This window comes from Brienomyrus brachyistius, unplaced genomic scaffold (assembly GCF_023856365.1).
Source record: "Brienomyrus brachyistius isolate T26 unplaced genomic scaffold, BBRACH_0.4 scaffold37, whole genome shotgun sequence".
In the NCBI taxonomy this organism is placed as follows: domain Eukaryota; kingdom Metazoa; phylum Chordata; class Actinopteri; order Osteoglossiformes; family Mormyridae; genus Brienomyrus; species Brienomyrus brachyistius.
Window position 1 is genome coordinate 3492917 of NW_026042312.1, and position 12614 is coordinate 3505530.

Genomic DNA, 12614 nt, shown 5'->3' on the forward strand with positions numbered 1-12614 from the left:
TGAACTCACAGCTCCGTAATTGTGGGGCCATGGTGTTACTCACTGAGCAAAACAAGCTCATGTCTGCATGTCTGCAAAGACCCCTATGAAGAGAAACAGAGAGGACCCTGTAACTTTGCCTGGATTAGGGTTAACAGGGTCCTGCCCTGGGGTCAGGCCTCGTGGTCGGCCTCTACCCATAGGGCCCTGGCTGAGCACTAGAGTTACATGGGTCCGCCCTCCAGTGGGCAATTTACTCAGTTTCATTAAACCACCCATAAATACCCTCTGCAATGGACCGTTCAAGTTACCATCTTAATGGGATCAAGTGTAAAAGCTGCCCTCTTTTCTTACTATCACTGCTACTTCAATTTGCTGGCGAGCTGTTTCAAAATTTTATCAGTTCCATTCCAGCCCCCTATAATGCCTCTGCAAAGACTGAAAAAGATCCATCAAACGGTTATTGAATTATGGTCTTAGCAGGGTCAAGCATCAAAACTGCTGCTTTTTTCATTATCACTATGTGGCGCTGCTTCCATTTAGGGACTGTTTCAAAATTAAATCAGTTCTAGTTCCTCACCAATACCTGTACAAAGTCTGAAAAGGATTCGTTGAACGGTTTATGAGTTATTGGCTTGCATGCCAAAGTATCTGCAGCGACAGGGGAACAGTGCTAAAACCAAAAGTATTCCCTGAAGGCCAGGGAATACCATCCATCCATCCATTTTCTAAACCGCTTATCCTACTGGGTCGTGGGGGGTCCGGGCCTATCCTGGAAGCAATGGGCACGAGGCAGGGAACAACCCAAGATGGGGGGCCAGCCCATAGCAGGGCACACTGACACACCATTCACTCTCACACACACACCTATGGGCAATTTAGCAAGTCCAATTAGGCTCAGCATGTATTTGGGCTGTGGGAGGAAACTGGAGTACCTGGAGGAAACCCCACGACGACATGGGGAGAACATGCAAACTCCACACACACGTAACCCAGGTGGAGACTCGAACCCGGGTCCCAGAGGTGTGAGGCAACAGTGCTGACCACTGCACCACCATGCCGCCCCCCCCCAGGTCAATCCATTCAACAGTTATTAGCCCCAAGGCATGTTTACTTATTGCAACACCACCTAGTGGTGGAATGACACTATTTTTGTTCTTATTCCTCAGAATTGGGCCCCAAGTCCAGTCACCAAATCAATTTTATCCAATCAAAGTTTTGTTGAGATATGGCCACACATCCTGTTCAGTGGCTTTGTTATCAAATTCATTGGATGATAGTTGCCATAGCATCTGACTTTTAGTAACTTTTGGTCACAATCCCTTCTAGATGATGCACCCCAAATTTGATGATGATTTGATCAACAGCCTAGGTTTCCAAAAAACTTTTTTTTCAGAAAAATTCAAAATGACAATATGACAGACTTAATTAATGAGTGCAATCGAAGTTAGACAAGCCATGGCTTTAAACACACCAAAGATCATAATCCCAGGTTTAAGAATTCAGAATTTACATGCAGAAACATATCTTGAAATTTGACCTGATGGTGTTGCTACAGTAATACAGAAATTTGGTGAGCCAGTATTTTGGATAGGCCTCTGTCAGGGTGCCAAATTACAAAGCAGAAGATTGGACAAAATTTTTGGCCTGTGCAAAATAAGTAGGTTTTTTGAAAAATTCAGAATGACAGAAAATCCAATAAGGAAATTAACGGCAATGGATGAATTTGAATCGGGATGAGCAAAGGATTCAGAGGAATGAAAGATCACAAATCTAGGCCAAGGGGTGTTAACATACTTCATATATCAAGTATAATACCCGTAAGAAATGAGTTTATTATAAGAATGTCCGCTAAAGTCAGCTAAAACTGCTTAATTTCATTCTTTTTAGCTTTGCTCTGACTTTAGCTGAGTATTTTGTTCACCCTGGTGCTTGTTGGTAATACCCCAGTGAGTACAGTGCACGCCCCCTCCCCCAAACAGATTCTTCCCAAAAAAATGCGCCAACTTCCTTCACGAGGGAAAGATTTGGGATCCATTTAGCCTTTATTTATTTCTAATAGAGTATAAACGACTCACATATTTTAATTAATTACTTACATTCAGTGCTGTGTGTGGTTGTGCATTGACTTTAATAGGAAGGAGTGTCTGCAGGTTTTCTGCCACACACAGGTACCAGCCCGTGTCCTTCCTCTCCAGTCGCCTCATTGTGACGCTGAGCACTTTATTAACTCTTTCATCACTGAGCTCCACAGGCCTCCCATCCAAACTCCCAGAATTCTCTACACAGGAGCCCCTGCCCATCCTACACCACATCATGTCAATGTAAATGTCAGTATAGTGACACTGAATACTGACAGTGTCTCCTTTCATAGGCGTCACCTCCTGTTTGTCCACAAGCTGCCCTGGAGATCCTGAAGACACAAATCAGAAACAAAGGAAGCACTAACGTTTGCATAACAGTAAGATATTCTCACTATGATTATGAACCAGTAACAAGATGTTTATATCGTCTTTCTGTACATTTTATGCATATCTATAGCTAAGCTATGACATTTGTCATATTACTTATCATACTTAACACGGGGGCAGCATGGTGGCGCAGTGGTTTGCCCTGCTGCCTTACAGCAAGAAGGTCCTGTGTTCAATCCCAAGTCCTTTCTGCGTGGAGTTTGCACGCTCTCCCTCTGTTTGTCTGAGATTTCACCAGGCGCTGTAGTTTCCTCCCACGGTCCAAAAGCATTCAAGAGGGGTTGAATGGTGAGTCTAAATTGGTCCTGTAGTTGTGTGTGCACCCTGTGGTGTGTTGGTGATTCCCCAGGGTTGGTTCCCACTTGTGCCCAGTGTTCTTGGGATAGGTTCCAGTCCCCAGGAAACCCCAGTTGGAATTAAGTGGCTTCAGAAAATGGATGGATGGATACTTAACCCCCTGTAGAAGCCCATGTAAACTGATATGGTTACTTTTTCCACGCTACATTTATCATATTGGGAAAAATTTAAATGCATAGCAGCGGCCCTTCTACCTCCGACGAGCTAAAAGGTGTGGCACAAGTCCCCTTATCCTCAGGACACTTTATGACTGTGTCATCAAGAGCATCCTAACTGGATGCGTCGCCGGCTGGTATGATAGCCACACCACCTACCCCAGCAAAGCTCTGCAAGAAGTAGCACGGTGTGGGAAATATCATTATGAGATGAGCTTCCTGTCAGGGTCAGCTCCTGTTGTCCCAGTCTTGCATCCATAGCTTCTGGCTTTGACCTTGAATAGGATAAGTGCTACAGCCAATGGATGGATATTCCATACTTACATGCACTCCACACATTAATGTCAAATGAGAGTATAATTTTCTTTACATGCACTATTAAGTATTAACATGGTCTATATGAGTAATTATGTAACTAATATTAAATAAATTTAAAGAATATATACCATGCAGTGTTGGCCTCCCATCTGCAGGGTAGGCCACACGAATCCCAGCCATAGTCTGTGCCTATGTGTATAGACTTTGCATGTCCTGAATATGTCACATTAGACATGGATTGATATCAAGCTTGGTACTTCATGATTAAAGCTAAATCAATAACGTAAAACATTCCCATTTAAATATTCAATTGCTTGGAAAAAGGCCTATTTACCAATTAAACCAGTAGCAATAGCACATAAATCCATTAAATACACAGATTAAGTTTAATTTGGTCTCAGATATTACAAAACCTCATGAATAATACACTGACATTAGGTCTATATATTTGTGTGTTTTTTTCCCATTAGCCTAGCCTACTTTTTGTCTCTGGGGAAAAGGATACGAATGAACTCGCATGTACGCTAAACATGACTTTATACACAAACACGGAATGTAGTGTCCAGTGTTCAAACTCATTGATTTCAGGTCATTTTCACCTGTTGAAATGATTGAAGACAACAAAAAGATCATTTAAAGCATAAATGCATTTATTTTCTAATTAAATGTCAGCAAAACATTAAACATTTGTATGTAGTAATTGCAAGAAAACAAAAAGAAAACAAAATGTACCATTTTAAGATTCTGGTACTGTGACATAACACTGATATCAGCGCATTTAACAACGTTACACATGACAGGCTAAACATTTCCTTCTAAGCTAGGTATCCTAAACTCAGTACGTCCAAACAAAAGCAAAAACAGAAATACTGTCACAGGTCCAGGGCGGATTGAGAGCGACAGCGTGTCATGGAGCAAGCAGAAACAGAGAGTGGACGACTCACTCAGGGATTCAAAGGAGGAAAGGGGAAAAACACTAGAGACACTAATAAAAACAAAAGCAGACCACGAGGGGTCAAAAACAAGACAAGGAACAACAGTAATCAAATAAGAAATCGGTCGGTGGGTCACAAGCTTTTTTTTTTTTTTTTCCCTCCACCACCCCCCCTCTGCGGAGGACCACTTTATTGTGCCCGAGATGTTATTTCAGGTGGAGTCTAGGACCCAACCTGACACGTGTGTATAGACAAACAGGCACACACATATACAAGCATACGTTCCCACCCTCATGCAGACATAAACAAATATTTACACATTCACCCAACATTTACACACACAGAAATGAACGCTGTACACATACTCTTACTCCCCATATATACTCTATGTGGACCCCTATTTTTCCTCTGGCGAGGAGACCAGAAGATCACCCCGGACCCCGCAGTAGCCGAGAAGCCCACCAGCCCAGACCCCGACCAGCTCTTCCTCTCAGCCCCAAATGGCGAACAGGGAACGGGGGTGTGAAAAGACCCCATGCCCCCCTTCGCCCGCTCAGATGTGGTGTTGGTATGTGTTGTTCTAAAGTGCTTTTAAAACAGGTGAAGGGCATGGCACTAACCACCCCCTGCCGACCAACAGCTGGTGTTAGCTCGGCCTCTCCCCAGAGCCCTCAATGTCTATGTGTGATTAAAATTGAGATGTGGGCCCTGGCACCAGAGGTAAGGCTGAATGAACAGACCGCCCTCTGGATGCCATTCTGTGTGCCCATCCCCAACGCCCTAAATGTATGTGTCATGAGAGAGTAAGTAATGAGAGTGTCTACGTTGTAGTGTATGAATGAGGTACAGGTGGTCGCGAGGGGACAGAGGAGGAATACCTACCCTGCATCCCAGCAACGCACCTACACCTCAAAGCCCTACATGTGTGGTGGTGTGATGGAGCGGGAGGAGGGAAGCATTTAGGGATGGGGAGGAAAGGAATGGGGGGGGGCAAAATACCTCCCCCCCCGGAGCCAGCTCCCCCGCTGACCCCCATAGGCACTCCCCGTTCCCCGAAATCCATCCAGGGAGGGGGGCCCAGGCCCATCCAGACCGGGGCCCAAGGCAGCAGCACCACCAGGCCCCACAGAGCCCAAGGCGCCCCACCGGACCCCACTACAAAGGGAAAGCTACCCCCACCCCAGCATTCAGTCAACTCCCAGACTGCACAAGACAAAAGACATCCAAAGACATTGTACCTCTCTGAAAGGTAGAAACGTTTCACCGCTCGTCCAAGCAGCTTTGCATGTGCAAATGCACAACCCCTCACTCAACAGAGGTAGAGGCATTAGGCACAACCTGTCTCCAATTTAACCTGCGGCCCTCTCATCATTTGCCAAAACAAAAATAATTCCCAGGAAAAAAACAGACCCAATTCACACCTCCACCAGGTGGACCACCCTTAACGACCCACTCTACTGGAGTAGGAGGGACTGGTTACATCTACCCGCAACTCCCCCCCCCCCACTTTGTTTCACTCAACGAGCCCCCTTAGACTACTTACCCAGGAGGATAAATATGTGGACACTTACTACCTCCCTCAGTCTGAAGAAGCTGCTTGGATGAGCAGCGAAACGTTTCTAACTTTCAGAGACAAGTCCAGTTGCCACGAGTCAACCACCAGAGAGTATGGTCTAAGGTTGCCTGGTCCTTCTGTTCCTCTGTGGTGAAGGGTACCTTAAGGGTACCTTCACCACATTGCCATTTGACACTGACACCTTCACATTGCCTGCTTCTAAATCGCCAACGATCAGTTCTTCCAATAATAATTTGTCCACCTTAGTTTCAACAATATCCAAATTTATAGCATTCAGCTGGAATTCACTGTTTATAACTTCTACTGCCACATCCACAATTTCCAATTCAAATGCTTTTTCAAAAGCCTTTTCTCTAGTCTCCTCCACTTTGACTTCTCCAATTTGTACTTGTACAATTTCAAAATCAAATTTACTTTGATCTAAATATTCGAGATCAAACTGGCAGAGGTCTACCAGCACAGCTCCTATCTTCAGACTGTCTTGATGGTTGTCTACAGGCTTTATGGAGATTGTCCTGTTATTTATCACAAAAGCCTCCAACCCATGTACATCTATCCCCTTATCCCTCCCAAGCTGGCTAGTGGGTGGAGTTACTTGGGAGCACTCCTCTTCATCACCCCAGCAGATGATCTCTTCCCACTTGTCCCAGGCTGCCCAATAAGCATCATCCGTCCAGCTAACTGCCTTGGCAATTCGCCTTCGGGAATGTGACTCAGTGGAACTGTCAGCCTGGTCAGAAGGTGATTCTGCTGGGGAGCACAGCTCTTTCTCATCTCCCCAGTCAATCACCTCTCCCCACTTGTCCCAAGTTGCCCAGTATCTGTCGTCGCTCCAGCAAACAGCTTTCTCAAATCGTCTGATTCTGAATGAGGAAAAACAACATACAGGCAATGCAATGGAGCTGTCAGTCACTCCTGACATGTGGACTACACTTCTGCACTGACCCACACCTTCCCAATCAACAACCGCATTACTGCACAGGCAGAGCTGCTATCTTTGGTCAGCTGGCTGGCGTGAGATTCTCAATTCCAGACAAGTCTGCACATTCATCTCCATATGTGTAACAGTCTTACTACCTTGTAAATAGTCTGGAGGGTTTGCAGACTACCCCAACACTTTTGATGGAGCTAATTTTAGGTTTATAATGGAACAAAAAAGACTGACTACAAGACATCTTGAGTGAGGGTTGGCAACCCTGCATATGACACTAACTAACCTGCACATAAAATTTAAATATAATCCAAACAATATACTGAATTTTACATAAACATATTTCAATATACAGTCATACCTAGGCTCACGAACTTAGTTCCTGACCTGAAAAGTGCGTGACCTCAATCAATTTCTCCCATTTCAAATAATGTAAATATGTATTATGTTCAATATGTTTAAACTTCAGAAACGCTGCATTTTCTTCAATTTTTTATATTTTTCTGTGACCAAGAATCCATCCATTCATTCATTTTCCAAACCGCTTATCCTACTGGGTTGCCTATCCCGGAAGCAATGGGCACGAGGCAGGGAAAAATCGAGGATGGGGGGGCCAGCCCATTGCAGGGCACACTCACACACCATTCACTCACACATGCACTCCTACGGGCAATTTAGCAAGTACCCGGAGGAAAGCCCACGACGACATGGGGAGAACGCGACCAAGAATATAGACTTAAATTAAAATAACTTTACTTGTAACAAATAATGCTGTTGGCACGTCAAACTGTCGGTGCAGCGGTAAGAAAATCGGGAGAAGACTAACAATAATAGAGGATTTATAAATGGAAAAATAAGTTCACACAACACGTTATTCACCATGAACTATGACATATCGCCGTCTTTCTCTTTAGGTCACTCTATACATACATATATACACTTCGAGCACGCGCAGTACAACTCAACGCCCCCTACCGTACAATCAAATTATGACAGACTGTGCACATATAACTGAGAGCATACATTTACATTTACATGCTAACAAATGCTAAATTAAATAAAACATTAAAACTGAGCATACGCTGGTCGCTCGAAAGACGCCAAAACACGGAAAAGAACCACAAAACATCCCCCCAAAAAACTAAACAATCAACATTAAAAGACTAAGTAACAGTCAAATGCAGTAATTTCGAAAATATGATTTTTTTTATTATACTGGACATTTCTTCGCGTTTCGGGTGGTTCTTTGGGGAGCTTTCATTGGACCCTTTTCGGGACGTTTGTGTGTTCGCGGCCCGAAACACGGTTCGACAACCGGTACAAAACATTTTGGAACATCTGGTTCGTAACCCGATTTATTCGTGATCAGGACTGTTCGCGGGTTGAGGTACCACTGTACATACAAAGACAGATACTAAATAATAATATAAGTTATACGATAAAATGGGAGCAGAAATGCAACGTACCTTGCCATCTTGGTGCAGAAAAGCAAGTGAAGCCGCGTCTTTCAAACCGGTAGCTTCCCACGTGCGGAGGCATCAAATGTAACCAAGCAACAACATAACTAAATAATAACATCATAATACGTATAGTTGTTATATAATAATGACAGCTTTATAAGTTTTTTTATTTACTTTTAGAAGTAAATAAGAAAATAAATTGTGTAAGAAGTGCAAAGCAAGAATATAGTAGTAAGCATGAATTCAGCTCTGGATAATATCAGACAATGACTTAAAGACACGTGAAATGAACTGCACTCTTGGAGTCTGTCTCTCCCCAAAGCACTATGCACGGTAACTTGTTTAATATGGGAATTATAAAATGACACTTTGGTAACATTGCAAACTGTTGTATCGCGATACATAGCGATCAGTATTTCGAACTGTCACGCCCAGCTCGTACGATCCTCATGTGTGCCATGCCCCCCTAATTATCCACGTGTGCTTCCCCATTATACCCAGCTGTGTCCGATTATTTTCGCCCAGTCCTGTCTATTTCAGTCCATGTCTTGCTTTCGTTCCTGGTCCGTCATTGATGTTAGTTAGTCGATGTTCGTGCTTCGTCCCGTTTTAGTGCTAATAAATCCCAGTTTCCCCGTGTTCTGCCTGCCTGTTTCCTGCCCATGCGATCGCGCTCGCAACCAGCCCAAAACCTGACATGAACAAGGTTATACATCACACAAGCTTCCCACAAGTACCTGTAATTAGACTAAGCGCGTACCACACTGGGCCCGGCTGCCTTATACGGCAACCGAGCACGATCGCATCCCGCCCCCCTCCCCAGTTCTGCCCCCCTGTTGCACTTACTGGTCCGGACGCGAGCACGTTTTGTCATCAACCTGCAACTTTTTGTGTGAAAGAAACATAAGAAGCAAAGCTGTGTACCACAGTAGGGTAGAATTCATGGTTAATTTCGTGGCTTATTTGGGGCCGTTTTGAGTATGATGATACACACAGATTTGTCAAGTATACAAAGCAGAGGTTTTTATTTATTCGTGCTGCACGTATAGGAAGATCCACACTTTATCAAATATCTCAGGCAGACTGATGCTGCGCGGGATACCGGTGCCAAAAAGGTATTGCGGTACCGCATTTTTGAAAGCTGTTCGGTATTACATTACATTACATTTCTTTAGTACTTGTACTAATTACACTATTTTCGCTTCCGCTAACTATGGGATCATGACGATGGACTCTATATAGCAAAACCACTGCCGAAACTAAGTTATACACTAAGTTAGATCTGCACCCACCATGCTATATAAAATACTAAAACGTCAGCTAGTTAAGTATGATGTCCATAGCTTCACGTCAGTGATTTATGTCAGGGATATACATTGACGTCATCAAAGTTTGATGTTTGAATAATAAATAGATAATAAAGCATAATGTGCTGCGTGGGAAGTGTTTTATATGTGATCAGGTCATCAGAGCTGTATTATGGGATGTCACCAAGACAGGTAATGCTAATACTTAAAAGTAAATAGCATAATCATACACTGATAAGAAAGAGAATAAGGCAAAAACATTTCTTGAAATTTGGCCTGAGGGTGGCGCTAGAGTGATGGATGGATTGAACCCAAATTTGGTATGAATAGTTGGAACTGACCTCTATCGATGTGCCAAATTTCAAAAAAGTTGCCAATCAGCTCTATGGGCTGCCATAGACTCCCATGGCAAAAAGCATAATAATAGTGAAAACTACTAAAAACTATAGGTATCCTAATAATAATAGACTGTCATCTCTAAATTGCCCACAGTGTGTGAGTGAGTGCATTCCCTGCAATGGACTGGCATCCCATCCAAAAGTATACCATTGTGTCCTATGCTACCTGGGATAAGCTCCAGGCCCTCGTCTCCAGGACATGCGGTACGAGGATGGATGAATAATAATCATGTTTATTTCAATTTAAATTATTGGCAAATATAAACATGTACCAAGGATAATAGCAATAAATACAGTATGCCAAAATAAATGCTAGAGGAGAATCCTGCAATTCCTGCCCCAGTCCTGGGTCTGGGGAGTTTATTTTCACTGAGATTGCATAGGATTCCTCTGGCTGCTGTTTTTCTCCCGTACACGTGAAGTGCTACTTCTTCATTGCCCACATGTGAGCCAGTATGTGAGCCCTGATCCAGGCTACCATCCCACCCAAGGCATTTCCTCTGTATGCTGCTTCCTGCAGCCCTGCAGTGGATAAAAGGAAAGGACAATGGTTTGTTGATTTATAGCACATATATTATTATATTTTATATTGTTCAAATATACATTACTCAGTAATAACTCAGTAACTACTCAAGTACAAATGATGAACAAATACAGTAACTGTTATGATTAAGAATGAACGAACGTGGGATCAGTATATAACTAATACTTTCTGGTTAATTAATAAATTAAGTAAGAGTGTACTACTTCAGGGGCGGCATGGTGGTGCTCTCATGCCCGGCTCGTACGATCCTCGTGTGTGCCACGCCCCCTGATTACCCACGTGTGCTTCCCTGATCTTGCCCAGCTGTGTCCACTTATTTTCGCCCAATCTCATCTATTTCAGTCCATGTCTTGCCTTAATTTCTGGTCTGTCATTGATGTTAGTTAGTCTTAGTGCTGTCTGCTCCGTCCCGATCCCGAATAAATCCTCGTTTTCCCCGTATTCCGCCTGCTTCCTGCCCGCTTGTCAGACTGTGCGCACTACCTGCTTTAACCAGCGAACTCTGACAGGTGCACTGGTTAGCACTGTTGCCTCACACCTCTGGGACCCGGGTTCGAGTCTCCGCCTGGGTCACATGTGTGTGGAGTTTGCATGTTCTCCCCATGTCGTCGTGGGGTTTCCCCCCACAGTCCAAAATCATGCTGAGGCTAACTGGAGTTGCTAAATTGCCCGTAGGTGTGTGTGTGAGAGTGAATGGTGTGTGAGTGTGCCCTGCGACAGGTTGGCCCCTCATCCTGGGTTGTTCCCTGCCTTGTGCACATTGCTTCCGGGATAGGCTCCGGACCCCCCGCGACCCAGTAGGATAAGTGGTCTGGAACATAGATGGATGGATATACTACGACATTATTTGTGCCCCCTCAAGTAAAGTGTTGCTCCTAACTCATCTGGTCTTTTTATATGTTGTTAAAATATACTGAATTAATCCCTGCAAGAAATTCTTTGAGGGGGTTAGAGAGAAAATGCAGGAGACTGAATCCAGGACCTCAGCTATATCTTTTTTAAGTGTTTACGTGTAAACAGTCAAGACTTAAATATATGGGCTCATACTAAAATTAAAAATTCATGGCAAAGTGTTACTCCATTTTCAACAATATGAGCAGAGTATGCACAACCTTTTTATGTGAGACACAGCTATATGCACTATATATTTGTGCTTCCCCTAGACTTCCTGAGACCTTAAATAGTGTGACATTTGCAATAGCGAAAGCCTTCGTTTTAAAGATGACTTTTCATGTTTTCACTTGAAATCATGTGGAAAGATCACATCTCCACCCACAAAGCTCTTTCATATTTCCTGAGAGCCTGCTCCAGTGGGCTCTTGGGCAGGCAATATTGTATGTAACAGACCAATAAAGGAGGATCACTGTTTGAGGGTACTATTATAGCACTTGATTTATATTACTTATTATCCTCAGTCTTGATAGAATGGTACACTTCATTGATAAGGACCTACAGTGGTCTGTCAGTAAACCTACAGCTTGGACCAATACTTTAATTTCAGATCAGGTCAGGTCAGGTTGGGGAGATTGCACTGGAATAGGGTATTAGGGACCCTGCGAGCTGGATCAACCACAGGGAATCATGCCACATGGTCATAGTGCTGTACCTGACACTTACAATGCAGGTAACCTGACTCACGCGGGACTCCCTGAGCAACCACTCATTTGACATGAAGTCAAACCAGTGGTACCCAAGGATTCTCCGAAGAGACACAGTACCAAAGGAGTCCAGTCTTCATCTCTGGTCACTGGATAACGTCCATGTCTAGCAGCCACACAGCAAAATAAGGAGCACCAGGAGACCTTCACCGTCTTACAAAAATATCAGGAGTGCCACAGACCCCATTCCAGCGACTACATGACCCCCATGCTCTCCCAATCCATCTACTGACATGATAGGAAGAGGCACGAGAGACATGAATGTCACTGCTGAGGTAAGTGATCCTCTCAAGGTTGACATTCTCTCTTTTTCTGAACTACATTTCACTGTAAACAGTACATCTACTGTAGATTCCCATTCATATTCCATTACTGCTTCTCCAGTACAGGGAACTGCTGTGCTGGGAGCTTACAACAGGACCCAAGGTACCCAGAGTAGTATACACACAGTCACAGTTCACACAGTCTGTTGATGGAAACTAGTGAACACAGAAAACTTGCAACATCATACTGATTTTTTGTCAG

General features: G+C 43.8%; 3 protein-coding genes across 4 annotated transcripts in view; all 3 read right to left on the reverse strand.

Annotated features, from left to right (window-relative positions):
- LOC125722171 (keratin-associated protein 16-1-like) overlaps window positions 1–12614 on the reverse strand; it is a 91987-nt gene that overhangs the window by 28432 nt on the left and 50941 nt on the right. The gene's annotated exons all lie outside the window — the stretch shown is intronic.
- Window positions 1–12614, reverse strand: part of LOC125722160 (NACHT, LRR and PYD domains-containing protein 12-like) — a 106726-nt gene that overhangs the window by 11736 nt on the left and 82376 nt on the right. The gene's annotated exons all lie outside the window — the stretch shown is intronic.
- Window positions 3910–8557, reverse strand: LOC125722193 (uncharacterized). Its single transcript, XM_048998378.1, has 2 exons — window positions 8189–8557; window positions 3910–6654 (listed from the first exon to the last, which is right to left on the reverse strand). The coding sequence occupies exons 1-2, from the start codon at window positions 8194–8196 to the stop codon at window positions 5889–5891; spliced, it is 774 nt and encodes a 257-aa protein (XP_048854335.1). The 5' UTR covers window positions 8197–8557; the 3' UTR covers window positions 3910–5888.